At 41.1% G+C, this 27,927-nt stretch overlaps 1 protein-coding gene across 2 annotated transcripts; it reads left to right on the top strand.

Moving 5' to 3' along the window:
• Positions 1-27,695, top strand: ABHD3 (abhydrolase domain containing 3, phospholipase). 2 transcript variants are annotated; one of them, XM_076329859.1, is made up of 9 exons: positions 1-268; positions 1,907-2,070; positions 4,563-4,745; positions 6,508-6,553; positions 10,058-10,170; positions 15,932-16,105; positions 16,762-16,810; positions 16,895-17,060; positions 25,578-27,695. In XM_076329859.1, the coding sequence occupies exons 1-9, from the start codon at positions 122-124 to the stop codon at positions 25,754-25,756; spliced, it is 1,221 nt and encodes a 406-aa protein (XP_076185974.1). In that variant the 5' UTR covers positions 1-121; the 3' UTR covers positions 25,757-27,695. The 2 variants fall into 2 exon arrangements, with proteins under 2 accessions (XP_076185974.1, XP_076185973.1); XM_076329858.1 differs by lacking the exon at positions 15,932-16,105 and having other exon boundaries at positions 60-268.
• The last annotated feature ends 232 nt before the right edge of the window (positions 27,696-27,927 follow it).

The following is a 27,927-nucleotide window of genomic DNA, read 5'->3' on the forward strand; positions in this document are numbered from 1 at the left end:
CGGGCAGCGGGAGACGGGCGGCAGCACCTCCTTCTCCTCCTGCTCCCTCCGCGCCGGGGTAGGCTCGGCCGCGGCAGCCGGGGTGCGCTGCGCTGCCCTGCCCTGCCTCCCCGCGTGTGCGATGGACTGGCAGGTGCTGACCAGGGAGCTCTCCCTCTACCTGGAGAGCCAGGTCCGCGTGGGGCTTTTCGGCTCCGGCGTGGGCTTGTCCCTGGTGCTGGGCTTCGGCGTCGCCTACGCCTGCTACTACCTCAGCAGCATCGCCAAGGTGAGCGGGAGGGCGGCGGGGCGGGCGAGCTCCGCAGGTGTCCCGCCAAGAGGGGACCGTCCTGGCGGGGACCGTCCCGCGAAGGTCACCTCGATCCACCCCCCTTAGTGGAGGCAGCCGGCGCCCTTCTGGCGAGGGGAGCGTCGGCACCTGAAATGGCTGGGCGGGGGGCAGGGCGCTGCGCCCGCCTAGTCCTCACGCCCCCCGGCCTTCCTCTGGAGGTGCCGCTCCGGGGTCCTGGCTGGCCGAAACCCCGCTTGCCCCCCGCACAGGCCCGTCTCCGCGGCACGGCCGGGCCGCGCAGCCCCCCCACCCCGCCCGCCGGGACTGTTGGGCCCCCGGTGAACCGCTGAGGCGTTTCCTCCGCTGGGGCCCGCGGGTCGTCCCCGGGGGCCGGCCGGCCTGAAGGAGCGCTCGCCTGGTCGTGCCCAGGCTGGGAGTGGAAGGGGCTCTGGCCTCAGGCGTCCCCGAAATGCAGTTGTACCAGGGGGAGAGCTCAGCTGGGAGCGATGGTTTGGAAAGGGAGTTCAGGAGTCCTCCCTCCACAACAAAAACCCGACCTCTTTGGTTTACTGACAGGAAAGTAAGTAGTGCTGCCCTTGTGTCTGCCTTCGGTACCATCGTAAATACCTTTGGGGCTAGTATCGCCGTGTTTTGTGGGGCTAGGACACTCTTGTACATCTTCTCGTCAGTAGTGGTTTCACAAATAAATTAAGTATTCGCAAATTACTTGGCTACAGTGAGCCTGATCTGATCTAAAGTGGCCCTGTGGTGAGTGCCTCGTTGAATGCTTAATCAACTGAAAATACGCATATTAAAAGATTTGTGACTTGAAGACGTGTGTTGCCACAGTCCTTCACAGAGCTGCTGAGAACATAGCCTTCCTCTTCATTGAGAAGAGGGTACTTTATTTTGGTCAGAGGAGAAAAATGAAGGGTCAGGAGGATGTGCCACTACCACTGCGTATGTGTAACGGTTTTCTTCAAAGCATCTGTTATTGTCCTGTTAATGCTTGCGTGTTGGAGAGTCAGTGTAAAAAAGAAGTTTAAGAAATGTGCTTGCTAAAACATGAGATGTTTGGTATACAGGGATTTCCATGTTAATTGGTATACAAACAGAAGCTGTACGAAAAATCTCTGTATGCAGAGCGTTATTAGAGATGAGTAACCAATGCAGTTGTGTACCGTAGTATGAGATGGGAGGAGGAGTGTCCTACCAGGTTAAAATAGGTACTGCAGGTGCACAGTCAAAGTACACAGATTAAGCATCATTTCTGGGCGGTGCAAGAAAATTGATTCAGTAAAATCTTTCTCACCTACTGTGAGACAGTGTGGCTTTGATTTGTCAGTGAAAGATACGATGCTGGTAAAAGTAGAGCTAGAATAGCATGTTATTAGAAGTAGGTAAGGAAGCCATTATGTTTAGCGGGTTTCACTTTTCAGTTGGGCATTTTGGCATTTCGTTTGGTTTTCGTTTACTTATCTCTTTCCCATGAAAAGAAAAAGCATTGCAAATGATTATATGAAAGAAATCAGTTTAGTGGGAGAAGATTTAAACAAGCTTTCATTTCTTTCTTTATTTGTTTGTTAGTTTGTTTTAATGTGAATGCCCAAGCCTGACTGTAGTCTCTCTTCCTAGAAACCCCAGCTGGTGGCCAGCAATGACCGTTTCTACCGCTTTCTTGAGGAATATTGCCCTGTTGTGACAGAAACTTACTATCCCACGATTTGGTGCTGGGAAGGTCGGGTGCAGACACTCCTGCGTCCGTTTATCACCTCTAGACCCCAAGTACAGTACAGGAAGTAAGTGCCTTTCTTCTGGAAAGTGATTGATTTGGTAGCCTTCGGTTACCTTACCTTGACTGTGTTACAGCTACCGTCATTGCTCAAGCTTGTGCCCGTTTTTTTGTTTTATGCCCGCCTTTACAACTCCATCATAGACTTGGAACCATCTCTGTCCTGGATTCAATATACAGTAGGTTTAAAAGGTCAAGGTTCCCAAATGGCCCTATTTTAGCTCAGAGAGTTTTGGAGCACTGAAGTATTGGTGACAATATAGGAACTGATGTGGATATGTGTTCACAGGATCACACAATGGTTGAGGTCAGAAAGGACCTCTGGAGGTCACCTTGTCCATCCCCCCTGCTCAAGCCGGGCCACCTACAGCCAGTTGCCCCGGACCATGTCCAGAGGGCTTTTGAATATCCCTAAGGATGGTGACTCCACAACATCCCTGGGCAACCTGTGCCAGTGCTCAGTGAAAAAGTGTTTCCTGATGTTCAGAGGGAACCTCCTGTGTTTCAGGTTGTGCCCATTGCCTCTTGCCCTGTCACTGGGCACCATTGACAAAAGCCTGGCCCCGTCCTCCTTGCACCCTCCCTTCAGGTATTTAAATGCATTAAGATCCCCCTGAGCCTTTTCTTGTCCAAGCTCTCTCAGCCTTTTCTCATAGGAGAGATGCTCTAGTCCCTTAATCATCTTTGTGGCCCTTTGCTGGACTCTCTCCAGTATGTCCATGTATCCCTTGTACTGGGGAGCTCAGAACTGGACCCAGCACTGCAGGTGTGGCCTCACCAGTGCTGAGTAGAGGGGAAGGATCACCTCATTTGACCTGCTGGCAACGCTCCTAATGCAGCCTAGGAGGCTGTTGGCCTTCTTTCCTGCGAGGGTGCATTGCTGGCTCGTGTTCAATGTGGTGTCCACCAGGACCGCCACATCCTTTTCTGCAAAGCTGCTTTCCAGACAGTCAGCCCCCAGCCTGTACTGGTGCATGGGGTTGTTCCTTCCCAGGTGCAGGACTTTGGACTTCCCCTCATTGAACTTCATGAAGTTCCTGTCAACCCATTTCTCCAGCCTGTTGAGGTCCCTCTGGATGGCAGCACAGTCATCTGGTGTATCAAATATTCTGGTGTTTGAATGCCATAATTTTCCAAAGGTCATGAATCATTGTATCTGTCCATTGAACCAACATGTTCTACCTTAACCATAGATGGCCACATTTAGCCTTGTTTTGAATATATAAAACCTCTGGGATTTTCAGAGTAACTTTTTACCTGTGGGGTTTATGTTGTATTCTTTGCTGCCTAAATTCTAAGAGGGGAAAAAACTTATATTTATTGTTTGTCCTCAGCTGATCTCACTCACACAGAAATGAGACTTAGTCTGGCAAATGAGGCATTTGGCACAAGACCTAAGGAGAAGTACTTTTATGCGCCGGAACCTGGATGCAGCACAAGTTGTTTCAGCTCTGTTTGCATGGTAGAATAGATTTAGCACTTAGCAGCTTCCCTTAGTTTTAGTAGCTAGGAAACATTTCAGTGGTATGGCCATGTCCACTTTCTCTAGCCCTTCTTGTATACTCTCTATTTCAAGGTTTGTGAGGGAAGAAACATAGTTCCATGGGGCAATGCTTATTTTGCACCATTTGAGATTGTGTTGGCAGTACACACCAGCATGGCATCTACTTCCCATTACTGAAAAAGGGCAAAGCTGAGCCAATGAGTCCAACAAGGCTGATGAGCTTTAAAATCTGGAGTAGGTGCTATCAAGACTTTCAAATGAAAAATCAAATGCAAGGTAGGCTTACATTTTGGTAGTTCCTACACCAACTCTCTCATACAATGTCTTCATTGCCAGGAAGAGGGAAGATGCTGTATGTTTGTAAAAAAAGAATGAAACCTTCTTGTCATTATTTAATGCGTGCTTACCTTCTTGAGATATTATAATATTTGTTCCATTCTTAAGATATATGGTTTAAGAGTGCATTCTAGCAAAGTTTGTGGAGATACAGGGTGAAAGATACAGCAATGTGTGTCTGTGTTCCGCATGTTTAAAACATAACAAAGTGCCATCCATTATACACACTGCTGCTTTGGATAAAGAGGAAAAAATGTGATAAATATTTAACACATTGCCCAGTGTGCTATCAAAAGATTCTTAGATGATCCAAAGGAAATCTGCAGTACACAAGCCTATATAAAATAGAAGGCAATGCCAAAGATCACATTAGTTACAAGCTTCCAGTACATCAGCAGCAATTCATGAAAGGCCAGCTCTTCATTTACTGTGAATGGGAATTACTCCACAAATTGACTGTGCTAACTCATGTCAGCTGTAGGTGTGGCTCTTTCTGAATGGTAAATATGCAAACATACCTAGTTAGGTGGCACTCTGAGTATTAAAACATAATTAAAAATGCAGAATTCATACCTGGTAACTTGTACACTGTAAGCACTCTTAATAGTATGCATGTATTTTTCAGTCTAATCAGTGTTGTCTTGAAATGTGCCTTTCAGTGAGCTCATTAAAACAGCAGATGGAGGACAGATTTCGTTGGATTGGTTTGATAACAGTGACAGCTTATATTATCCGGATGCCAGCACAAGACCCACTGTCCTGTTATTGCCTGGCCTGACAGGAACGAGCAAGGAGTCCTACATTCTTCATATGATCCATCAAAGCGAAACGCTGGGATATAGGTGCTGTTGTATTTCATTGCTAGTATTTTGCTTCTAATAAGATCAAATATAAGTATGTATAATGCTTAAGATGCCTTCCTAAGGCAAATGACATCTAAAGACATTAGTTTATGTAAGAAAGTATTATTATTAGTAATAATAATAATAATAGTAGAATTATGTAACAGGCAGTACATTCGGAAGGGCAGTTTTAGTACCTACAGATGTGGCCCAGAGACTGCAGTGAAAGCAAGCTAAGTCTGCATAGGCCTTTGCTGCTGCTTCTTAAATTATAATACCAGTATTTGTGTTACCATTACACTTTCTAGAGAAGGGGTTTGTATTCAGCTCCAAGAAGACTCGTGTGGATGGGTTGCTGGCAGCAGGCCTCGGAGGAGGTCAGCTTCTGAATGGCAAAATTGCTTGATTCAGCAGCCTCAAATTTGTGAGTGCAGAAAGGAGACCTAGCCTGCTCTTACTGGTGGTGGTAAAGGAAGAGGTTTGTCACCTCTTAATTGTCACTGCTTAATTTAGTTTTGTTATTAAGGCTTCTGGTCAGAGTTGGGTAAAATAAGTGGATTAGTCGATGAGTAGATTCCTTTATGTAATCATATTGCTGCTGCTGTGCTTTAAAATAAGTTGTCATTGTTCCAGGATCTGTATTTGGAATATTACATTTTGTCTTTGCAGATTGGCTTCTGGTACTGACTATAATAAGTTCTTCAAATATGTATATATGAGCTTTTATCTACATGTCTGGCTGTCTCTTCTCTGTTTGGAGGTTTGGATAACTGCTTTACTAAATTATGAAAGTAAAGTAGCACTTTAACTGTTCAAAGTACTTTTAAAATCACTTTAAAACTTACCAGTAAAAAATATCAGAGGAGGAAAGCCCTCAAATCAACAACTTCTTACTATTACTTTTTTAAGTATTCCTGAAAGAAATATCTGCATTTGATCACCTAAGAAAAGAAGGTATAGCATTAAAAAGGAGAGCCTTAGGTCAGATTTCAACAGAATGCTATAATTTTGTTTTTAAACAGCAACATTTGAGAGAAATACCAAAATAAGTAATTTTTCATGCCTTTAACTCATCTAAAGTGTGTATATGTTATTCAACAAAATTATTACAGTGAGATGGTATAAGAGTAATAGAAAAGTAAAATTTGTTAAGAAAGCATAGATCCTTAAATCATGGTAATACTGCTAGAAAATTCGGAGACTCCCACTAGCATAGAGAGAACAGAAATTTCTGCTATACCAGACAAAAAAATCCCATCCTCAAGAACCTGCAACTTAGATGTAGCTGTCATCATAATTTTGATTTGGCTCACTTCTTGCTATTTAATACAATTACGTAGCTTTGGAGGATGTCAACGCATGGATCTCTGATGTTCTCTTTCAGAGCACTGCTTTAGGCTCAGCCCTGCACTGGCAGAGCTTATGGCTTGTATTTGGCCAGCTCAGAGTGCAGGCAGAACAAGATGCATGTACCATCTTCAGGTAAACCCTGGGGCTCTCATCCTGCAATCTGACCTTGACCGGCAAATCACAGAGCTCATATAGAGTCCCACTGACTTCAGTGAACTCCATTTTGGTATAAAGGTTGTTCCATACAGCTCAGACTTTAGGATCTGTAGGACTGTAAATGTTTATGTGCTGAACTTATTCATAGAACTGGCTCATTTTTCTTTATGCATTTTCATTTTTTTTGTGTGTTTAAGTTATCTTTTTTAGTGGAATGAACAATGTGTATAATTGAATTTACTGTCTCAATTTTTAGATGCGTGGTTTTTAACAACCGGGGAATTGCTGGTGAGGATCTTTTGGTAAGGATGACTTCTAAGATAAACGTCTCTCACTTATAAGCAGTATATATGGAATCATTCCTGTCTTATTTGTATGTCTGGATTTAAATGAGAGAAACTCACAGCATATGTTGAAAATGCAGAGAAGAGAATCTAGTCATCTGGTAGATCAATCATGTGCCAATATTCATAGAATCATTAAGGTTGGAAAAGACCTCTAAGATCATTGAGTCCAACCGTCAACCCAACACCACCATGCCCACTAAACCATGTCCCTAAGTGCTGCATCTACATGTCTTTTAAATACTTCCAGGGATGGTGACTCAACCACTTCCCTGGGCAGCCTCTTCCAATGTTTAACCACTCTTTCAGTAAAGAAATTTTTCCTCACGTCCAATCTAAACCTCCCCTGGCGCAACTTGAGGCCGTTTCTTCTCGTCCTATCGCTAGTTACTTGGGAGAAGAGACCGACACCCACCTCGCTGCAACCTCCTTTCAGGTACTTGTAGAGCGCGATGAGGTCTCCCCTCAGCCTCCCTTTCTCCAGGCTAAACAACCCCAGTTCCCTCAGCCGCTCCTCATCAGACTTGTTCTCCAGACCCCTTACCAGCCTCGTTGCCCTTCTCTGGACACGCTCCAGCACCTCAACGTCCTTCTTGTAGTGAGGGGCCCAAAACTGAACACAGTATTCGAGGTGCGGCCTCACCAGTGCCGAGTACAGGGGCACGATCACTTCCCTACTCCTGCTGGCCACACTATTGCTGATACAGGCCAGGATGCCATTGGCCTTCTTGGCCGCCTGGGCACACTGCCAGCTCATGTTCATCTTTTATTTTAAAACTCAAAGAGGTAAACTGATCAACACACAATTTTTGCGAACATTTCATTTTAGGAAATCATTTAAATTATTAATATCTGTAACATTAAAATGAACAATCCTTATACTTTTCTTTCCAAAAATACTATAGTATCTAAAATGCACACATCCAAGAAATTCTGTTCAATCAATGCAATTTTCTCCTGTTGCTTTAACATACAAATCCAAATATAAGCAGTCGTAATTACTTTCCCAGTTGCCAATATGAGTTTAAACTAGATTTTGATATGGTTAAAAAGTTGTGCCATTAAAATTGATCCTTATTATGGATCAATTCATTGAATTAATGAACCAGATTTTTATGGATAGCCATATCCTAAAAGTTAAATGTGTTTGTGTATTTTTCTCAGCAATTATGACACAAACTCAGCTACAAAAGACATTTTTTGGGTTTGGGACAGACATATCATGTTTGCTTAAAAATAACTGGCAATTCCACAAATGACAAAGTCTTGAAGCTAAACACTTTCTGCAGCTAGGGACAAGGCATGATGAAATATTGCTGAATAAGCTTTGTTTCTTCATATGCGTTTTGTTGACAGTTCTGCAGCTGGAATAAATGTGCGTAATACTCGGTATTGTTTTGCATTTTTTAATCCCCTGGTTTCAAACTTTAAAAAGCTCAGAACATTTTCCCATAATCAGATAAAGCATTTCAATGCAAATATTGCCATGTTAAGAGTAGTTTTCTGCATACTTTCGGAGATGGAATCTACAAAGCAGTTTTGTGACACACAAAGTCCTTATTGATGAATTTCTGAATCGTTACGAGAAAAGATCTCTTGTTTGGATGCATTGTGTGTATTTTACTGTAATCGGATTTACATCTTTAAGCTTTATAAGATCTTACTGTGAAGCAAACCAGCTGAAATTATCACATTTTCTGCAAAGGGGTTTCTACATTTTAATATAAAATCCCTAGTTAATGAGTTTGAAGCATAGTTGAGCACCACAGTAGAAATTAATCATGCAAGTAGTTCTTTTTCTAGTCTCTTTAAAGATAGATTCAAATTTACACCAAATAATAGCTATTTAAAGAATCCATTTTAAAACGCTGTTCTCATTTGTTATTGAAAGTTACTGTGAATTATTGTTATGGAATAATCAAATATTAGATTGACCACAGCCGATGTGAGCTAGGATGGTGATATAAAATATCTTCATACAGTGAGTAGATAGATAGACATTAAAGTGTCAAGAATTAACTGAAATTAAAATGCAACACATCTCTCTAGTTCTATAAATTTTTAATCAAATATACTTTCACTTAGAATACATTAGACCCTAGTTACTGAAAATAACTTATTTTTCCTTGTAAACTTGACAATTTAATTAAAATAAAACACATTCACGCTGTTTATAATTAATAGGGTGTAAAACAGTGAGGAGTGATTCATTTGGATGAGAACTGGAAATGCAACATAAATTGAAATTAAGAATGTCTTCAGTTTTAATTATCCAGATTTAGCTTTTCTTTCCTTTTTTTTTTTATCTTTGACTTCAACATTTCAATATTCCTGTTAAATGTATTTTAAGTAATTAGTTTCATCTAATTAAACTTGTTAAAATTGCCCACAAATATCCAGGCTGTTTAACTGAAAGCAATTTAAAAAAAACACCTTAAAAAACATTGTTGCTTCAGGCAACAAATAAGTTCAATTAACTCATAATTAAGTATTTTTATATTTAGTTTTAATGTTTATACTGAATTTTGGCAGGCCAGCCACTATCTATAGTTAAGTCAAGGTCACTAACACGTTTAGTAGCAACTCTATAGTTAAAAGCTTTCTCGTGCTGTAGATGGAATCTAGAGAACAGCATTAGAAAAAACTTACTTTACTGTGATTCTTACTGTACCTAAAAGGACTTATCTCCCTTATACTGCTCCAAATAGTCCCCCAGATTGTGGCCTGTAGCGGTTGTCTGTGCAGGTGAGGCTCAAAAACCATGCTTATCCTTCAAGTAAGCAGGGAAGGAGTTACCCAAATCCCAGTGATGCCAGTGGTAGTCATTCCAAGTCCCAATTAAAGATTTGAAGAGATGCCGATGGTAGATAGAGAAGGGATAATATGGGTGTTTCATTGCTTTAGTTAATAGAGTATTTTAGTAAATTAGGTAAATGGCACTGGTGAATTTATCTATTTATTTGCTTGTATTGTGTGTAGAATCTAAATATTGGCTACTTTTCAAATGCTAGCTGACAGAACTTGAAATCTAATATTTTCTTTTGCATTTGAATGTACGTAAAGATGGTAAAATTGTCATTAAAACTTTCTTTTCTGTAAATTGCAGCCTTTATGATGTGTTTTCATTTCCTTGGGGTATTTTAAAAATATCGGTGCTATTTAGTTCTGATCTAGTTCTATCTAGTTTAGCTCATGGCTCCATGTTCAGATTTCATCTAATGACCTGGTGGTTGCAGATACTGAAGATATTTGTCACCCGTTTTATTTTGTAACGGTAACAAGTATAACTCCTTCCTCCACCTCCTTGTGAAATGCTCTGGGTTTATATTTGCCATTTAGCGCAGCTTCACGATAAATGCTAAATTTATCTTGTTATATAAATGCTCCACTGTTCAGTTTGCTTTGTCCTTAAAGGATAATACAAAAGCTTATGATGGCATCTTTCCCTCTGACTTCTTACAGACACCAAGGACTTACTGTGCAGCTAACACAGAGGATTTAGAGGCCGTTATTCATCATGTACACAGCTTGCACCCCACAGCTCCGTTCATGGCAGCCGGTGTTTCTATGGGAGGGTAAGGTATTATGTAACACAAGTCTCAGCTTAACTATGATCATAAAATAAGACTGTTGTAGCTTGATTGTAAATTATTACTCTGCAATACTTGCATTACTTACTGAGCTGCAACTAACTTGGGTCTGTCTCCAACAGCCAATATTCACAAGACTTTCAGAAACTTCGTATCCTTGAGGCTTTTAGCTTTCTGTCAGGGAAGGTCGAAATTGGCTAACATTCAAAAGTTGAGGGGGGTGGAGAAAGACAGGAAACACTGACAGACAGATTGACAGCCAAACAGGTGGGCAATACAATCTTTAGAAACTATGGAGGCTGTCTTTGGAACAGAGGGATTAAAAAAAAGGAACTAGAGCTAGCATACCATATTTCTTAGTAACCTCTGGAAATCACAAGATTTATCTTCACCCTGTTTGGGTTCTGCAGTGTGTGGGTAGGTTAAGCTGGAAGAGATGTGGGTATCTGCTCTGTCTGGCTCAGAAGCAAGAAGTAGTATTGTTGTTGAAACCAGTACGGGTTGATATAACATGTGGTATTAAGACTTGCTGTGTCCTGGCTTCTCTCCAGAAAGCACAGCTAGAACAGACAATGATAGCACAGTTTCTTAGAAAAATCACTGCTAGAAGCTAGGAGAAATGTTCAGACAGCCTCTTTAATGAAAATCATAGGAGAGGAGAACTTCCATTAGAGACTGCAGACACAGTGGTAATTTCCTGAGACTTCCCTTCTTTCTGATAAATTTTATGGAGGATGGGCAGATATAGCCCTGTATATTGACATTAATCTACTAATGACTTGTAGGAGCTTTGGGATAAATACAGATTTGTTCAAGCAATATAGTTATTGATAATCAAATAAATAAGTAACTTGGAAGCCTTTTAAATCAGGCCAATATTTTTCCATTCATGTTGCTGCGATTTTGCCAGTGTCTTCAGCGTGAAGACATATGAATCTCTCCAGTATGTCAGTGTCTATCTTGCTGGGAAGCCCAAAATTGGGCACAGTACTCCAGATAGAACCTCATAAGTGCCAAATACAGGGAGAAAATAATTTCCCTAGACCTGCTTGTTTTGCTCTTACTAACAAAGCACAGCATGTTGTTAGTCGTCTTCATTGCTGGAAGGGTGCGTTGCTGAGTCATGTTCTCTTTGCCCTGGTCTTTTTCAGCTGCTCTTCATCCAGTCATTAATCTGTCCTAAGTGCAGGACTTTGCTTTTGCCTTTGTTGAACTTTGTGAGGTTTCTGCCAGCCCACTTCTCCAGCCTGTTGAGGTCCCTCAGAATGGCAGCCCTGTCTTCCAGTTCACCAGCCACTCCCCACAATTTGACCTGCAAGCTTCCTAAGGGTGCGTTCCATCTCATCATCCAGTTAATGAAGACGTTACACAGTATTGGCCCCATTATTGACCCCTGAAGAACACTACTAGTATCTGGTCCAACCACTCCAGGTGGACTTCAAGTTCCTGATCACAGCTCTCTGAGCCTAGTGGTCTAGTCAGTTTTCCACGCACATTGCAGGTCACCTGTTCAAACCATGTCCCTCCAATTTGGCTACATGGAGACCATGGAAGACTGTCAAAAGCCTTGCTAAAGTCAAAATAAGCAACATCCACTCCTTTCCCCTAATCAGCGAAGGCAGTCAGCTCATCATAGAAGGCAATCAGGTTGCTCAGGCATGCTTTGTCCTTGGTAAATCCATGCTGACTGTTATCAGTCATCTTCTTTACCTTTACACGCTTGGAAATGGCTTCCAGAGGATATTCCCAAAGCGCTGAGGTTAGGCTAACTAGCCTGTATTTCCTCCTCCTTGCCATTCTTGTAGATGGGTGCCTTTTTTTCCAGGCATCAGGAATATCCCACAGTTGCTACAACCTTTCAAAAGTCATGGAGAGCAGTCTTATAATGACATTAGCTGCCTCCCTCTGGAGTCTTGGTGCACCTCACCTGGTCCCATTGACATGTCTATGCCCAGTTTGCATACCTGGGCCCTAGCTTGATCTTCTTCTGCCATGAGTAATACTTCATTTTCCCGTACTCTGCCACTAGGCACAGGGACCTAGTAGGCCTGAGAACAGACCTCAGCAGTAAAGACAGGGAAGACGGGTAGCCTCTGCTTTTTACAAATCTTTTGTCACTAGGTTCCCTGCTCTGTTGACTAGTGGTCCCAGGAGGGAATAAAGGCTGGTCAGCCTAGCCTCAGTTCATTGGGAATATCCTCTGGAAGCCATTTCCAAGCATATGAAGGATAAGAAGGTGACTGGATTCATCAAGGACAAAGCATGCCCAAGTGATCTGATTGCCTTCTATGATGAGAAGACTGGCTTCACTGATGAGGGGAAAGGAGTGGGTGTTGTTTGTGAGTCTTTTTTTTGTACCAATGTACTTACAGAAGTCTTTCTTGTTGCAGAAGCCTTTTTCTTGTTGTCCTGCATATCCCTTGCTAGTTCCAACTCCAACTGAACTTTAGTTTTCCTAACTGCATCCCTGCATGCTTGGGCAATGACTGTTTCTCCCAGGCACCCCACCCCCCTTCCACCTTCAGGATGCTTCCTTCTTGAACTTGGTCAGTTGTTCCTCCATGTGGTCTTCTGTCACTCTTGCTCAACTTCCTGCACATCAGAATGTACCACACTTGTGCTTTATGTTCAGTTATTCTTAAAGTCAAACAGTTCTCCCAGACCACTTTGCCCATCAAGGCCATCTCACATGGGATCCTGCCAACCAGATCCCTGACCAAATTAAAGCCAACTCTCTCCAGTATTGTAATTCTGCTGCTTACATTCCCCACTCACTTTTGATCTTAAAAATCCACCATCGAATAATCTCGGCAGCCAAGACTGTTCTGCACCTTCCCGTACCTGATGGGTTCTTCCCTAGCAGATCCATAGAACATTTTCCCTGTCATTGTGTATCAAAAGATTGTCCTCAATACTCTCCAGAAATCTGGTCTGCTTGTGCCTTGCTGTGGCAATTGATGTTGGGATGGTTACAGTTCCCTGTGCCCGGTGATCATGAAGTTTCTTTTAGCTGTCCGAAGACTTGGATTCTCTAATTCCTACTCTTGACCAGGAGGTCTATAGCAGACACCCACCATGATAATCCCCTTTGTTAGCCTCCGATCTGATTTTGACCTATTAGCTCTGAATTGGCTTATAACCTGCACCAGGGAAAAGTTCTGTGCATTTAAATGGCTTCTTTGTCTAAGGTGCAAACCCTCCTCCTTGCCTTCAAGGCCTTCATGAAGAGTCTGTTTGTATCCATCATAGCATAGTCTTGCCTGCCTGCGAGTCCTCCATGTCTCTGTGATCCAATAACCTTGTTCTGTGACTATGCACAGACTTCTGATTCCTCCTGTTTTTCCCATGCTGTGTGTTCGTGCATGTGCTGGCACATGAGATGGTCCGCAGTCATGCTGCTTTCTCAGGGAAGTGTGAGAGCCTCCCCCATTATGCTATCGCTTGGGTGCTTCATCAGGGCCTGCCAAGCCTTCGTTTCTCTTCAGGCTTTGCTCTCCATCCCTTGACAAACCTAGTTTAAAACTCTTCTTCACAAGGTTACCAAGCCTGTTGGCTCTTATCTCACTTGGCGTGCTCTCTCTTCCCAGCTCAGACTTTTTTGCATGCAAAACATGAAATAACATGATGTATTGCAAAAACATGTTTCATTAGAAATGATGAAAGCCAAAGAAGCATCTGTAGTAGAGACTTGTTTCAATCATGAGATACAGATTTAAAGCACAGTAGTTCTTCATGGGTAGCTTCATGTGTGGTGCACCATTACACTAGAATTAAGAGGGCTGGGGCGTAGTAGGTGAAGAACCAGATTTTCAGGGCTGAAGATGCAGTAGAAGCTAGTAATTCTGCGACTGGTACAAAACACCAGTTGAGCCCTTAATGTCATTTCTGTCCTTGGCTTAACCCAGTTATGGTATCCTAAATAGTGGCGAAGTCTGTTAGTATGGCACAGGGGATCTGTGTTGTGTTCCTGGCTTTTACCTCACCACCACCACTGGGCGATCTGAGGCAAGATGTTCCACCCTCCTCCTCCAATATGTTTTTGAAGTCCTGAACCACAAAGAGAAAGCATATGCTTAATTGTACAGAAAACTGGAAGAGTCTCTAATCATCCACATGGGGACTGTTTCCATGCTTCAAAATTAATTGGAGCACTTGCATGTTTAAAATTAAGCAGGAGCAGAGATCTCACCGGGGCATATTATGAAAATCATCTACTTGTCTTAATCTTACAGTAGTTTTTATTATCTATCCCTTTTCAAAATTTTCTGAATAGCCAGTTAATAGGACACATTTGCCCAATTAAGAAGAAAAATAAACATTCACTTCACAAAGTTGTAAATGAAAGACCACTTGTTCTACTGATCTTCAGTATGCATTATTTTGGAAAGGGACTTTGTTTTCTATCATAAAGATTCCTAAACCTTCTCTCTACCACATATATTCTGTGAATTCTGTTAGAGAAGTGGCTTCTTCTACTACTGCAACTTTTTTTTTTATTGGTTTATGGTTCAATGTTCTTACAGTATATAGACTGGTGACTCACAGGTTCCTCCTCTTCGTGGGTGAGAGGGAACATATGATACCTAACTCCTATATGTGCCACAGGTGACTTTCCTCATTGGGTTCAACTGTGTGAGCTGATGGCAGGAGCCCACTCCCAAGTGCTGTTTGCTGTTCTTTTCCTGCTGGTTCCTACCAACTGGCAAGTCTTTGGTGATACCAAAGACTGGTTTCCCTTTTGCACTGCTGTCCTGTGATCTGGTAGGTAGCACACGGGGATAAAGTCTCTGTGATGGCAGGCTGGTTCATGATGTCTTTGCTAAAGGTTGCCGTCTCCTGAAGTATGGTAGATGAAGCCAAGGTACAGAGCGTTGGTGGTCCAGGGAGCTATATGAAGTTGTAGAACTTGTAATGTTTTGAGTTAAAGGCTTGGTATTAAAATGCTGGTTGTAAACTTTGGGGCCTCAGGCAGTAAAGTAAGACTTATACCTTTTCTGTTAGTATTTTTCTTTTACTCTCTTCCTACTATTTTAATTTTTCTACATTTGAAGGGTCAGGTACTGGTGAACTCTCCCCTTTTTTTCAACTCAACTATAGATGAGCAGTGGAGACTGGAAGTTGCAATTGGTCAGAGAGGCCAGACTTAAGCCATTTATTTGGCTTATAATTTTGTTTCGCTAGTTTTATTCATTATCCAGCACTTCATTCTTTACATACTTCATGTTAAGGACAGCTGTGTTCTCTCATATGTGTAAGGTGGGGCAAAGGCATTACCTTCAACTCAAAAAACAGCTTCATAGTGAGGCAGGCGTGCCAGGGGCAGCTTGCATTTGTCAGGCACACTGATCAGATTTATCAGATCAGGAAGACTAAGAGCTTGTAAAACAGTAAAACTTACTAACAGCTTGGGAATACCTGTTTCATGAGTAAGATTTATTTGACCTTTTCCTCCCTTTTAGTGATATAAATAAGATTAGTACATCTCTATTCATTTCTAAATGCACTCCTACCCACATCCTATACAGTGCACTCAGTTCCTCCCTGACAGTAGAGAGAGAAAGCAAACTTCATGAGTCATATGTTGATTACATTGACTACCTTTTAGAAGTATTAGGCACAACTGCAGGGCTGATAACAAGAAACTATTGAAAAACAGACAAAAAGGTGGCTGATTGTTATATTTGCTTTAAATTGAAGCAAACAATTTGATAGTATATATGTTTCTGTTTTTCATTTCTGTTTGTAGCATGCTTCTTTTAAATTACCTGGGCAAAACTGGCAGAGACACTCCTTTAATGGCAGCTGCAATTTTCTCTGCGGGTTGGAATGTTTTTGAATCTGTAGAATCTCTGGAGAAGCCACTAAACTGGCTTCTTTTCAACTATTACTTGACTACTTGTCTACAATCCTCTATCAGCAGGTGAGTTGCCTTCTGAACTATTTAGCAAGGTGGAAGGATGTTAGCATGAGATCTACAGCAGGTATAATATTGGCAAAATTAATGCTGTAACAACACTTCACATAGCTGTTCTGTGTGCATTCTTCTGTGAAGTTTTGAAATCAAAAGGATCTTTGCGAGTAAGATTGTCATCAATGTCACTAAATTTCTCTGCTTCTCAAGGTACTCGGCACAAGACCAATGTCCTATGTTTATGGATGAAGTGAATGGATTTTTTAATTTTTTAGACATGCAAATATTGACTTTGAGTATATATGTGTATATACTAATTCTTTTAAGTCGGTGTTGACTGCAAAAGCATGGAAAGGACTATTTCATCCTTTGCTTTATAAAATTAGGGTGTATTTTCTATTCCCAAATATTTAGTTCTCTTATCTTTGGCATCTTTCTCATGACTTATGCAGATTTTTATTATGTTGCTGGATGTGCCTGCATATGAATGAACAATTCTTCTGCTCTTGGATTCCAGACAGATTTTTTAATATGACAGAAAATTAAAAACAAGCATGTTCTTGTTAGGGAGCTATTTCTATAAATGTATCTGTAAAGCAGAGGACTTCTACATCTGTTTATATAACAAAAAACAAGCCCTCCAATTTTTCTCTCTTTCTTTTTAGGCATCGACAAATGTTGGAGAAATTATTTGATATGGATCTCGTGATGAAGGTATGTGAAAACATTATTTCTGCTTTAGCTGGATGCTGGTTTCCAAACGTTGACATGGTTCCCTATTTGAATTCTGTACTTCAGGCTAGAACTGTTAGAGAATTTGATAAGCAGTTCACTTCAGTCATGTTTGGCTACCGTACAATTGATGATTACTATGAAGATGCTAGCCCATGTCGCAAGCTGAAGTCAGTAGGAATTCCAGTGTTGTGTCTAAACTCTGTGGATGATGTTTTCTCACCAGGTCATGGTAAGTTCAGGCTTTTTAAAATATATTTATCTGTATATGCAATCGTTAAGACAAACTACATAGATCTGAGAATGAACTCAGACCTATGTGTGGAGGTGTATTTAAATGTTACTTGTACATAGGTTCAAAACCTCTAGGGATGGATCAGTCTTGCAATTTACTTACAGTGTAAGATGTATAAACCAGCTGATGATGGAGAGACCTGATTAGTACATAATGCAGAAGCATATGGAGTGGCAATCATTATCCTTCAGTAGACTCTTTACAGTCAAAAGAAAGAAATATATGCACATTTAGGGTGTGAGTTATCTCACTGTAAGGAAGATATGAGATGTATTGCCCTTTCAGAAGCACCCATTTCTATTCGCCAAGTACAGAGAGAGCCTATAATGAGGAACTCTGATTTAGATGTCTGGATTGTAGACATTCAGAGTTCAATGAAAGTGAAAACAAGTATTTTTGTATTGCCATTTTTCAATCCAGTCCCTACAAAGAATGTCTGGGAGTTGCTTATGTTTCAGATGACTTGAAATGCTCAGCTGTTGATCTCAGTGCCACCTCCAGTGCCTGAAAATTAAAAGTAAGAAAAAACGTAAGTTAGCATGTAGGCCAAAATCTAGGATAAGGGAAGAGAGATAGACAAGGTGAGCTCCTAAAAGGAAGCATGTTGAAATTAATAAGAAACTAACTGGAAGATGAAGCAGCAATATCAGCTAGTAACAGATAGGCTGAAAACTCTGTTTTCCCTTTTCTTCCTATTTTCTGCCAAACACGTGATCTTTACGAACATTCTGCTTTTGATCTGAAGATCAAAACCCTGTCGCTAACTGTCTTAAAAAGATATGCTTGTTCCTGCGGTCTGTGTATTGGTTATAGTGTCTGAGAAGAGAGGGAGAACAAAAGCTAATGTAGAGGAAAACCACTATAATGAACAGCTGGTTGAGGGGACAGTCTTCCTATTTAAAGGTGTCAGGTGTTCACTGCTGAAGTTTATACACTTGATTTATTTCAGGGAAGTTTTCTTCTGCCACCACAAATCAGGTGAGATTCTTGTAGAATGAGTCATGAAACCAAAGTGAGTAGGCAAACAGATTAGAACAACAAACAGAAGAATGAAAGAATTGGAAGAGACTGTGTGTGTGTGTGTACTGTTTATCTGTGCGCAGATGTACAACACATACAGAAACGTGCACACACTTAGATTACTATTATAGTTTGAAGACCTGTTAGAGACAAAGATGACATGAAGAGAAAAGGGCCACTCCAGTAGAGTGCACTAGAAAAAGACAGTCCGATTTCTTCTCCTCTTGAACAAAAAGCATCCGTGCTATGCATGAACAATATAAAGAGATGACAGCCACCTAATATGAGAAGAAAAATGGTGACTCTGGATTAGCCAAACTACCTATCCCTTACGTTGGCCAAAACAGAGGCTTAAAAAAAATAAGATCTGGGCAAACATAGTAATATTCTTCCAGAATACTGCATCCACCTTTAACAATTTGCGGTTCAGGGACTTTCTGAGGCAGAGTTAGTCCCTTTGTATTTACTAGCCTCTGTGGGATTTTTTTTTTTTTTTCCTTGAATTTGGCAAGTTGCTGTTTCTGTTATAAGCATATAATGTCCTGGAAATGAGAATGGATGGGGATGTGACGCTAAAATCTGTGTCCAAATATAAAATCTGGCTAGTGATTCTGAATATAATTTTTTATGGGTCTTATGATCCTGGGGATGACTTTCCCCATAGTACTGCAAGGTGGGTGATCTGCTGTGCCATGCTTCTGCCATTAAGTATCTTAGAGAGGGAACAATGGCTTCACCTCTATGCTTAGCTCTAGCTCAGTTTGTGGTTTCTGTTCTAAAGTGAAGTAGTAACTGTGGCAGGAGCAAGATAGCTAGTTAGCACAAGTAACAGCAGCAGTGAACCAGACAGCATGCCTCTGTCCCTGGAGGATTCGTTAACCTTTTCCAGCCTGTTATCACTGGAACTGGGACCTTTGTTAGCTAGATTAAAGCTAGTGCAGATGCTCCATCCCCTTGTCTCTTCATTTTAGAATGTAACCTCCAGCTCTCAAGAGCCAGCCATTGACCTTGACCCCATGAAATTAAATCTGAACACAAGAAAACACTTTTTTACTGTGAGAGTGGTCAAACGGGCATAGAGGTTGTGGGGTCTCCATCTATGGAGATACTCAAAACCTGATTGGACGCAGTCCTGGGCAACCTGCTCCAGGTAACCGTGCTTGAGCAGGGGGTTTGGACTAGCTGATCTCAAGAGGTCTCTTACAGCCTCAACAGTTCTGTGATTGTATAGTTTGACTAGCCAAAAGAATGAGTCCCCTAGAGTACAGCTGTAGCAGCTCTCTCCTCCCTTGAAGCTGGTTTTTAAAAGAAACACAACTCTTGGTGAACAGTGGATTATAGGGATGGTCTCTTGTGCAAGGTTAAGTATCAAACCTATTGATAGAATGCCTTAGAAGCCTTACAGTGTAGAGGGGGGTGAGGTAGAGCACCAGCACTTCTGAAACAAGAAGTGTTAGAGTCTGTTGTAATGATGGTCCATCCTCTCTTAACCTCTGACCCTAATGAGCCTTTCTCCATGAAAATGTTTGCGTGGTTAGGCATTCATTTATTCCTTGTTCACAGAGTTAATGCTGTTGGCTGTAAACTGTTGTCCTTGTGGTGACAAGTTTACCTTAGAAAGGGCCACCAGGACAATGTTGATTTACAGCGAATAGCATGACTGTTATGTGTGTCTATCCTTGGCTCCTTTTTTGTTTGTGCTATGCACCCTCAATGTGAAAAGTTGTGCTGACAGGAGACACAGGGCACCCCGATTAGCAGCTTAGAAGTTATGGCTGCTGCCATCAGTTACTGGAGTTCATTCATCTTGACATTTTTGCAGGCTGTTTTATGTTAGCAAACATAAAGGGCTGGTGTTACTCTGAGAGGTGACTTTATTCTGGTAACTGGCTTGTTTTTTCTGACTTAAAAATGCATGGACACATGTAAGCCTGTGGCAACCAGAGGCAGTTTCCACTCACAACTGTATAACGGATTCAAAGCCACAAAATTTCTTCTCATCCAGACCCCAGCCTTTTATTGACTTTGGGGACTGGTTATTTCATGCCTCATCTCTCCCAGTAATATCTACCAGCTTTTAAGCTACCTTCCACCTCTGTTGTAGATAGCTGTGGTTTCCGACAGCTGGGAAACAGGCCTAGAAAACTCATTAGGGAGAAAGCTATGCCAGAATTCCTTTGTGTTTACGTATCCTTTATAAAGCCAGCCACATCTATCTTCCTATAACAGAGCCTGGGGGATACAAACCCAAGTTTGCTTTGTCACTACACAATATGGACCTAAAGAGAGACTTCCCTTAAAAAGTGCAGATGCTGTCTCTGTTGCCTTTGTTGCCTGATCATTTATTCTCATGTAGGTTTTGGTACACTTTGTACTTCCCAGCAAATATTGAATATATTGTGAAAATCTGACCTTTGATCTCAATCCATTATTAGGAAGAAACAATTCATCTGTAGTCTTTCCTTAATGTTGCTGTTTAAAGTTCATAGAGCTTGGGAGCTGATGTATCTGCAGTTTAATTCTGGAATGGAGTTCTCATATTGCATAATAATAATAACAACTAATGAAAATAAATGCTTTCTTCATTGCATGACACTTCTCTCACCATAACTAATTTAAACAAGCCATTGCTTCAGGAAATATGTAGTATAACCAAGTCAAGCCCTTTTATTTTGTAAGTGTCAAAAATAAATCAAGAAGATGGCATGATAACATTCATTATCAGTGTCACATTTAACTTTTCATCTGAAGTGGCATTTTTCTCCTCAGAGACTTTAAGCAGCATATTAGGCATCTGACTTAAATTTCACTATACTAACGCTTAGCTAATTGCCACTAGTGAGCGTTGTGCCCAAGCTGAAAGCCTGCCCTTGAAGCTAGATACCATGCCAGCTCCCTCCTGATCCACTGGGCCAAATAAATGCACGTCTGAAGCTCAGTTATACTCTTCATTGAACTCTCTGAACCTTTTCTGTCCCTCTGAATCCAAACGTGGAGTAATTGCTCTTAGGTGTTATTTTGCATCCTATTATGTAAACAGCACAGTGGAATGAAGTTGTCTGGAGAGACCAAATGGCCAAGGAATGGCCAGACGGATAACAATTAGGGTAAGAGTTTAAGAACAGGGAGAAATCAACCAAACAATGGAACAGAAAGTCCGACAGCAGTGACTTATTTAAGCCAATGCTGCTTCATGTGTGTTTTTCTGTTGTTCTTTTTTAAAAAAATACTTTTTGCAAAGAATGTACACCAAATTGATTTTGACAAGGTAATTCTGCACATACGTTTTTACATTGTGGTTCTGTGATCACAAATAACAGGTCTGTGCCTGCTGGGTCAAACAGCAGTACAGATTTTGGGCAGTAGCAACATAAGTACAAGGTTACATGTGGACAAAAATGAAGAGTAGTACCTTTTGGCATGCCATCCGATACCCTGGAGTGCATCACATCCAGTGTTCCATTCATCTGCCCTTTACATTGCAGAATTTGCTCTGTTGCATTGTGGGTTTATTTGTGGATGGCTAACAGTCCCTAGAAACAGCCTTGAGAAAAGTACCACACCACTGCCAAGCATCATTTGCATTTTGGCACTGGACAGCAACACAACATTTTGAATTCTCTCCTGAGAAGCTGCAGAGCAAGAAACTCTGCTGGGAAGGAGTCATACAAATGGTGACCCAACTATATCGAGACTGACTATGCCAAGAGCAGGCTCTCCTGTTCACCACAGGGGAGGTAAGAGCAGAGAGGTAACAGCAGGTCAAACTTAGCACCTACTAAAAATCCTCACTGCGGATGGAAGCAAATGACTGCTTATTCGGGACAGTGCTGCAGCTTGTGATAACAGCGAAGATCTGTGGCAGAATTCTGCTGTAAACCCATGTTAGAATAGGGAGAACTTCAGGATGGGGAAGATGACATTTGTAAAGACCTGTGTGTGGCTTGCACCTTACCTGGCACAGAAGATAACCCACATCCTAGTGCTGGTAGGCTTCTAGGAGAGAGCTGCTGTAGCTGTTTGGAGGCAGGCAGCACATGGCACCCACTACAGTATTGCCAGTCAGTTTGGGAATGAATAATTAACCACCAGCAAACTGATTTGGGAGGTATCATTACACTGGCAACCTCTGAATGACAGGTATGCAGAGGTCACAGTGAGCTTTGCCTGTAAGGGCTTCAGCAGAGGAGACATTTATTGTCATCTCCCTTCCACACCCCCAGCAAAGCACTTTCTCGGCAAGAAAGGATATTTCTGTCTATCCTTTGACACTAGTCTGACAAAGTGAATGACCATCATGTTTTTGCACAATCTTAGCTAGTCAAGAGGTGTGTTCAGGCCAGTATGCGGCTGATCCTGAATCTGTTAGGATCGATGGAGTTGTCATGTTGTCTCTGATTCTTGGAGATCAAGTCTGTCTCTCCTCACACACTCCTCCCCATACCTTTGCATATAAGCCTATTCATTAGTCCCCTGAGTGACCAGGGAGACAGCTGCAGAATGGCCGTGGAAAGTGTGATTCATGGCATGAAGCAGGAATGGAGAACTCAGGCTTGAGTCTGATCCCCACTTCACTATTGGGATTCTGTTTAACATGGCCCGTGCGCTACTACAGGGAGGAGGCTTGGTACAGGTAAGTGGGCAAATTCCCATGCAGTCGGCAGAAGCTGACATGAATCGTAGCCACTGTCTTTGTACATGGTAATGTGTTCATCCACAGAATCCAAGGGAGCCAGATCAGAGATTGCTGGGCAGATTAACTGAGGCAAAACTCCAGACGAGTGCTTGCTGAGTCTGGAGTCTGAAAATGATGCATGTGTTGGGTTGCAAGAAATAACACATTGTTTTCTGCATCTCTTGTTTTCAGCCTGTGCTATTTCCCAGTCAAGGCTGGCAGGCCCTAGGCTTTTATTTAATTGACTTTTCTTTTTAGTCTTGTCTCAGTATTGCTTTAAAAGGCCCAGATACTGCATATAGTATTTTCAATTTTTCCAGCTGAACGAAGGAAAAGTCGAGGACTTTTTGTAGAGACAGTGAGAAGCACCGTTTCTTCCACCTAGTAAAGAATCAAAATCACTTGCTAAATGCTGGAATCTATTAACTACTTAGATGCATGCAACTTTGAAAGGAGGAAAAGAGTGAAAGAAATTAATAGCACTGAGTAGCAAAGAATCTCACATACTCTGCAAAAGAATCCCCGTGGCTCTCTGCAGCTCAGCCTGTGCTCCATTCAGGGCACAATCAAGTACCTTATGTTATGGGCAGGAACCTTATACCGCAACATTCATAAAAGACACTAACCCTGCTACGGATACAGTTGGTTTAGCATCCATGCTGAGGCTCTGGGGTGGAACAGAGCATGACGTTCCGGCACTGCCAGTAAGGACCTCTGAGGCATGAACTGCTCCCCTGACTCTGTAGGTCCAGTGCTTCTGCCCTGATCTATTTTAAGTTGTGCATCTGTTCACAGCAGTCATTGCATTCAAGATCTTGAGTGACGTACTCTGGCTGGGGGTCCTTCTTTGGCTAAGGAACAGGTGTTGTGCTGTTACTCTAGTTGCTGAAAACGACAGCAAATCGGCCTGTGAAGCACACAGCAATGAGTCTGCCAGCACCCAAATGAAAGTAAGGAACTCAGCTAAAGAGAAGATAGTGATATGCAGGGATAATGACTATTCAAGGATAATGACCTTTGAGATAGCAAATGTATAAAGGGGTAAAGGAAAGCAGGCTCCTAGAAATAGGAGTGAGTGGGGGGGTGTCTCTGAAGGAAGTTCCGTCAGAACGGGATGTAGACAACTGAACCCCCCAAAAAGTGAACCTGATTAAAAGTCTCTCTTCAAAAATACTTTTTAATAAATAAGGCAGCAATAGAAATCCTGCGAATGGCTTGCTGCTTTGTGTTGTAGTGCCAAGGCATTTTTACTTTAGCAGTTTATGACCTAAAATCAGATTTCTTTTCTTGTGGAATCATAACCTTTTTTAGACGATACAGTGAAAATCCTACTACTCCCTTCTGTCTGGACGAAGCGTGTCTTCTTTTGCTGTTGTATTTTCTGTCAATCCTGAATAATCAAAAAATCTGTATGAATTTTATTTTTTCCCTTCCATGAAGTTTATTATTTGAAAACTGGAACTTTAAAAGGCAGTCTTTACTGAAATGTATTGAGATTTCTGCTTGTTCAGGAGTATATTTAGCATACTTAAAACTCCAGAGGAATTTGCTTAAATAACTTAATTTTTATATCAAGAGCACAAACACCACAGCTCCATAAAGCTCTACTGTTGTGCCAACCAGCTCATATGACAATAGCATCATCCCATCACACTGAAATGCCATCTGTAAAGTCATATGCTTTCTCTGTTGTCAGTCTGCACTAACTGACCTTTATTTTCTTTCACAAAGGGAACTGCCCAGGTGATAGCATTGATTAAGCTACACATCTATGCATATTCAAAATAAGATGCACTAAAGCCTCCCCTTCTGCACATTTCAAGATCAGCACGTGTCTCAGGTGTAGTTCACTGATGACTTTAAGCTAACTGTAGGCTGTCACTGAAAGGGCCACCTCACCGCAGCCCTCATCTGCCTACCTGCCACGCCATTCACGTGTTGGCATTAACATGGGGAAGCAGATCAGGGAGCTGATCCAGTTGAAAACTAACCCGGCAAAAGAAAAATCCTTGTAGTATCTGGTCTAATAATCTAAATTCAATCATTTTCTAGCAGTCACTATTCAGTAGAGAACCACTAACCTACTGGGTGACACGGGGCAGCTTTCCATGTCCATGTGCAGTTGTTTGCCCTTCCTCTTTTTCTGTTTACCGTGCGTATTTAGATTATGAGCTCCTCAGGGCAGGAACAGTCTCCCAGTGTGTTTGCATGGTGTGGTCTAAATGTGCAGGTGTAAACGTATGGCAAATCAGATATAATGATAACAACCCAGGATCATCTTTAATATTAGCTGATAGGATATCTTGAAGACAAAATCTTATTGTGACATTGAAGGTTTTATGTTTGGAGCCTCCTACAAAAAGAATAGGATTCACAGTCAAGGTCCCAGGTTCCTCAGTTTTTCCGAAGTTGAATATTGCAACACAGGTTAAAAACTACAGGCTTGATTGTCCTTTCACTTACGCTATTGATACCAAATCATAAGTATGCATTAACACGGGTGCTGTTCCATCAGTGGGACTGAAAGAAAGATGAAGCCCAGTGATTTCTGAAACTTTTACAGCAGCCAGAAAACTCACACAGATAAGGTGAGTTAATGATGAAAAGAGAAATGGGTTTTAACACAGCAGGTTTAAGCATATGTTAATATTGTGCATATTTATAAATATATTACATCAGAAACATTTAAGAGAAATTATTCAGTGGCTGGCATTTCATAGAACGATAAGAACTTAAACTTTTTCCCCCCCCCCTTTTAGCTATACCAGTAGAAACTGCCAAACAAAATGCAAACGTTGCTTTGGTTCTGACTTCGTGCGGAGGCCATATTGGTTTTCTGGAAGGAATATGGCCAAGGAAGTGCACTTACATGGACAGAGTCTTCAAGCAGTTTGTGCAAGCTATGTTTGAGCATGGAAACAACATCTTTAGCATGTAGCTTTGGACCAGTATGATAGCACAGTGGCACCTTCTGACAAGGGCAGTTAAGCTTAATGCACAAATTTTAACTCCTGTAAGCCAGCGAATGGATGAAGTCCATTACTACATGCAAAAATATATTTTGCCTAAGATTTTGTAGCAAGAAACTAAATATTATGTTGTCACTTTTATATTTATTTTTAATATGCCTTACTAAGAATGACCTTAAATGAAACAGCATTCTGCATACATCAAATTGCACTTAACCAAAACCATCAAGTAAACAGATCATAATTCCTCAGGATTTTAATTTAAACCAGTATGTATTTAGGAGACTTAATACAGATGGCTTTTAATAGTAGAATGGCAACACTCAAAATAGCATATATTATCCTGTCACACATAGTACAAGTTGACCCATTCCTTAGCGCACTGATGGTGAAAATCTTAAAATATGAAAACAAAAGAAGGAGGGAACACAAAGAAGCACTGGTTCTTCAAATAAATCAAAATTTCAGCATGTTATTCCATAGCATTAGGTTGATATCTGCTTTTGCTGTTCTACCCTGAGAGTATTCAGATTTAGGGCTAGTTATTGTTTTTAAACTATGTCAATGCCATACTTGTCTTACATGATTATTTTTTAAACAGCTAATTTATAGTGTTTACATATAACCAAAAGATTCCTTTAAAACAGTACTGTAATAACTTACGGAATTAAAAGACATCTTCCGTTTCAAAGTTCACGTAAAGCTAGGTGTTGTCATAGAATGTAATACATACTTCATATAACTAGTAAACTCGATGATTCTATCTGTTATATTACCCTGCAAGAACACTTCAGTTTTAAAGAATAAACATTAGAACATCAGGAAATTATGATATAATCTACTTTAAATTAAAAAAAAAAAAAAAATAGCCGAAGCCTTTGTCTCTGCTATTGTTTCAGATAATTTTTAAAAAGAATGTAACAAACTGTTGAAAGGAAGCTGGGAGCTGGGGTGGGGGGTCGGAGCCCCATCTCTCTGGTTTGTTTTTTTGATCATTTGTCAGCGCTTCGGCAACAGGTTGTCAAATCATTGAAGCCCTTGCAAACAGGTTTCTGCCCTAGCGGCTTACGAGCTTGTGAGGCTGACCGGGGCATCACTGTTCTCCTCAGCCCTGAAACGGAGCGAGAGCCAACGTGGGCCTTTGAGGAAAAGGGACAGTTGGACAGAATGTATTTTGAAACTGTTGGGAAGTCCTAATTTAGGGTATACTGAAATTAAAAAAAGGCTTTTAACCAGCTTCGGTGGAGCTCCCATCTTGTGCTGATCACTGATTTGGGCCCAGCCACACAAGATAAGTCAGTAAAGATGCCTTTGCATTTTTATTTTTATCTTTTGAGCAGGGTCAGTACAAGAAGAAAACGTGGATAAAAAAGCAAGTCAGGTCTTTTGTCTCAAGCAGTACGTGAACAGTCCTCTTGCAAGGCATGTTTCCTAGTAACAGCAAAGGAAGAACAAAACTACTTTTTGTCTTTACAAAAAGAAATTGGGACATGCTATATGAAAGCCAGTTTTGTAAGGTGGAAGGTTAAATTAAAAAAATTAGAAAGTGCTTTCAAGTTTTGACTTTTCAGACGAGCATTGGCCCTTGCCCAAATAATAAAACCTAACTTATTTTTTCTCTAATAAGGAAAATGAGAAAAGTGACTTGTAAAAGCAAAATGAAAATTTGTGCATGTTACTACAATACATGAAATCAGCATATTAGTAGGGTGCCTTATTTATTCTTACATTCGTTTCCAGTTTTTATGTTCATAAAAAAAAACGAGCAATAAACTGTATTGAGAATTATATTTGTAAAAGTGTTTGGGTACAGTACTGTTCAAAACTCAGCATCGAGTATTAATAAAACCACTTATATTAAAAGCACACCTTACTGTTTAAATAAAAGTAACATGATTAATGGCAGAATTTCTGTCTCTTTGCACTGTCTTATTTCCTTTAGGACCAATTCCATATACAAATCCCCATGAGACATTTCTCTTTAAAGCTATGTCTAGCAAATGCCTGTAAAGTTGGGTTTTTTTTTCCCCAAATGTAAAGTGTTTTTCCTTACACCCCATTAGGGAAAATGCATTGTTCAAAGTACAGTGTGCAAAATGGCAATAACCAAATTCTACTATGGATATCTTCAAGCTTTTCC

Source organism: Aptenodytes patagonicus, chromosome 2, assembly GCF_965638725.1.
Source record: "Aptenodytes patagonicus chromosome 2, bAptPat1.pri.cur, whole genome shotgun sequence".
In the NCBI taxonomy this organism is placed as follows: Eukaryota; Metazoa; Chordata; class Aves; order Sphenisciformes; family Spheniscidae; genus Aptenodytes; species Aptenodytes patagonicus.

What these genes read in the sequence shown, in the direction of transcription:
- ABHD3 (XM_076329859.1), top strand. Translation starts at nt 122, where the DNA reads ATGGACTGGCAGGTGCTGACCAGGGAGCTCTCCCTCTACCTGGAGAGC. An exon ending in AGCGAAACGCTGGGATATAG is followed by an intron (nt 4,746 to 6,507) that starts GTGCTGTTGTAT and finishes CTCAATTTTTAG; the next exon opens with ATGCGTGGTTTTTAACAACC. An exon ending in GCCGGTGTTTCTATGGGAGG is followed by an intron (nt 10,171 to 15,931) that starts GTAAGGTATTAT and finishes TTCTGTTTGTAG; the next exon opens with CATGCTTCTTTTAAATTACC.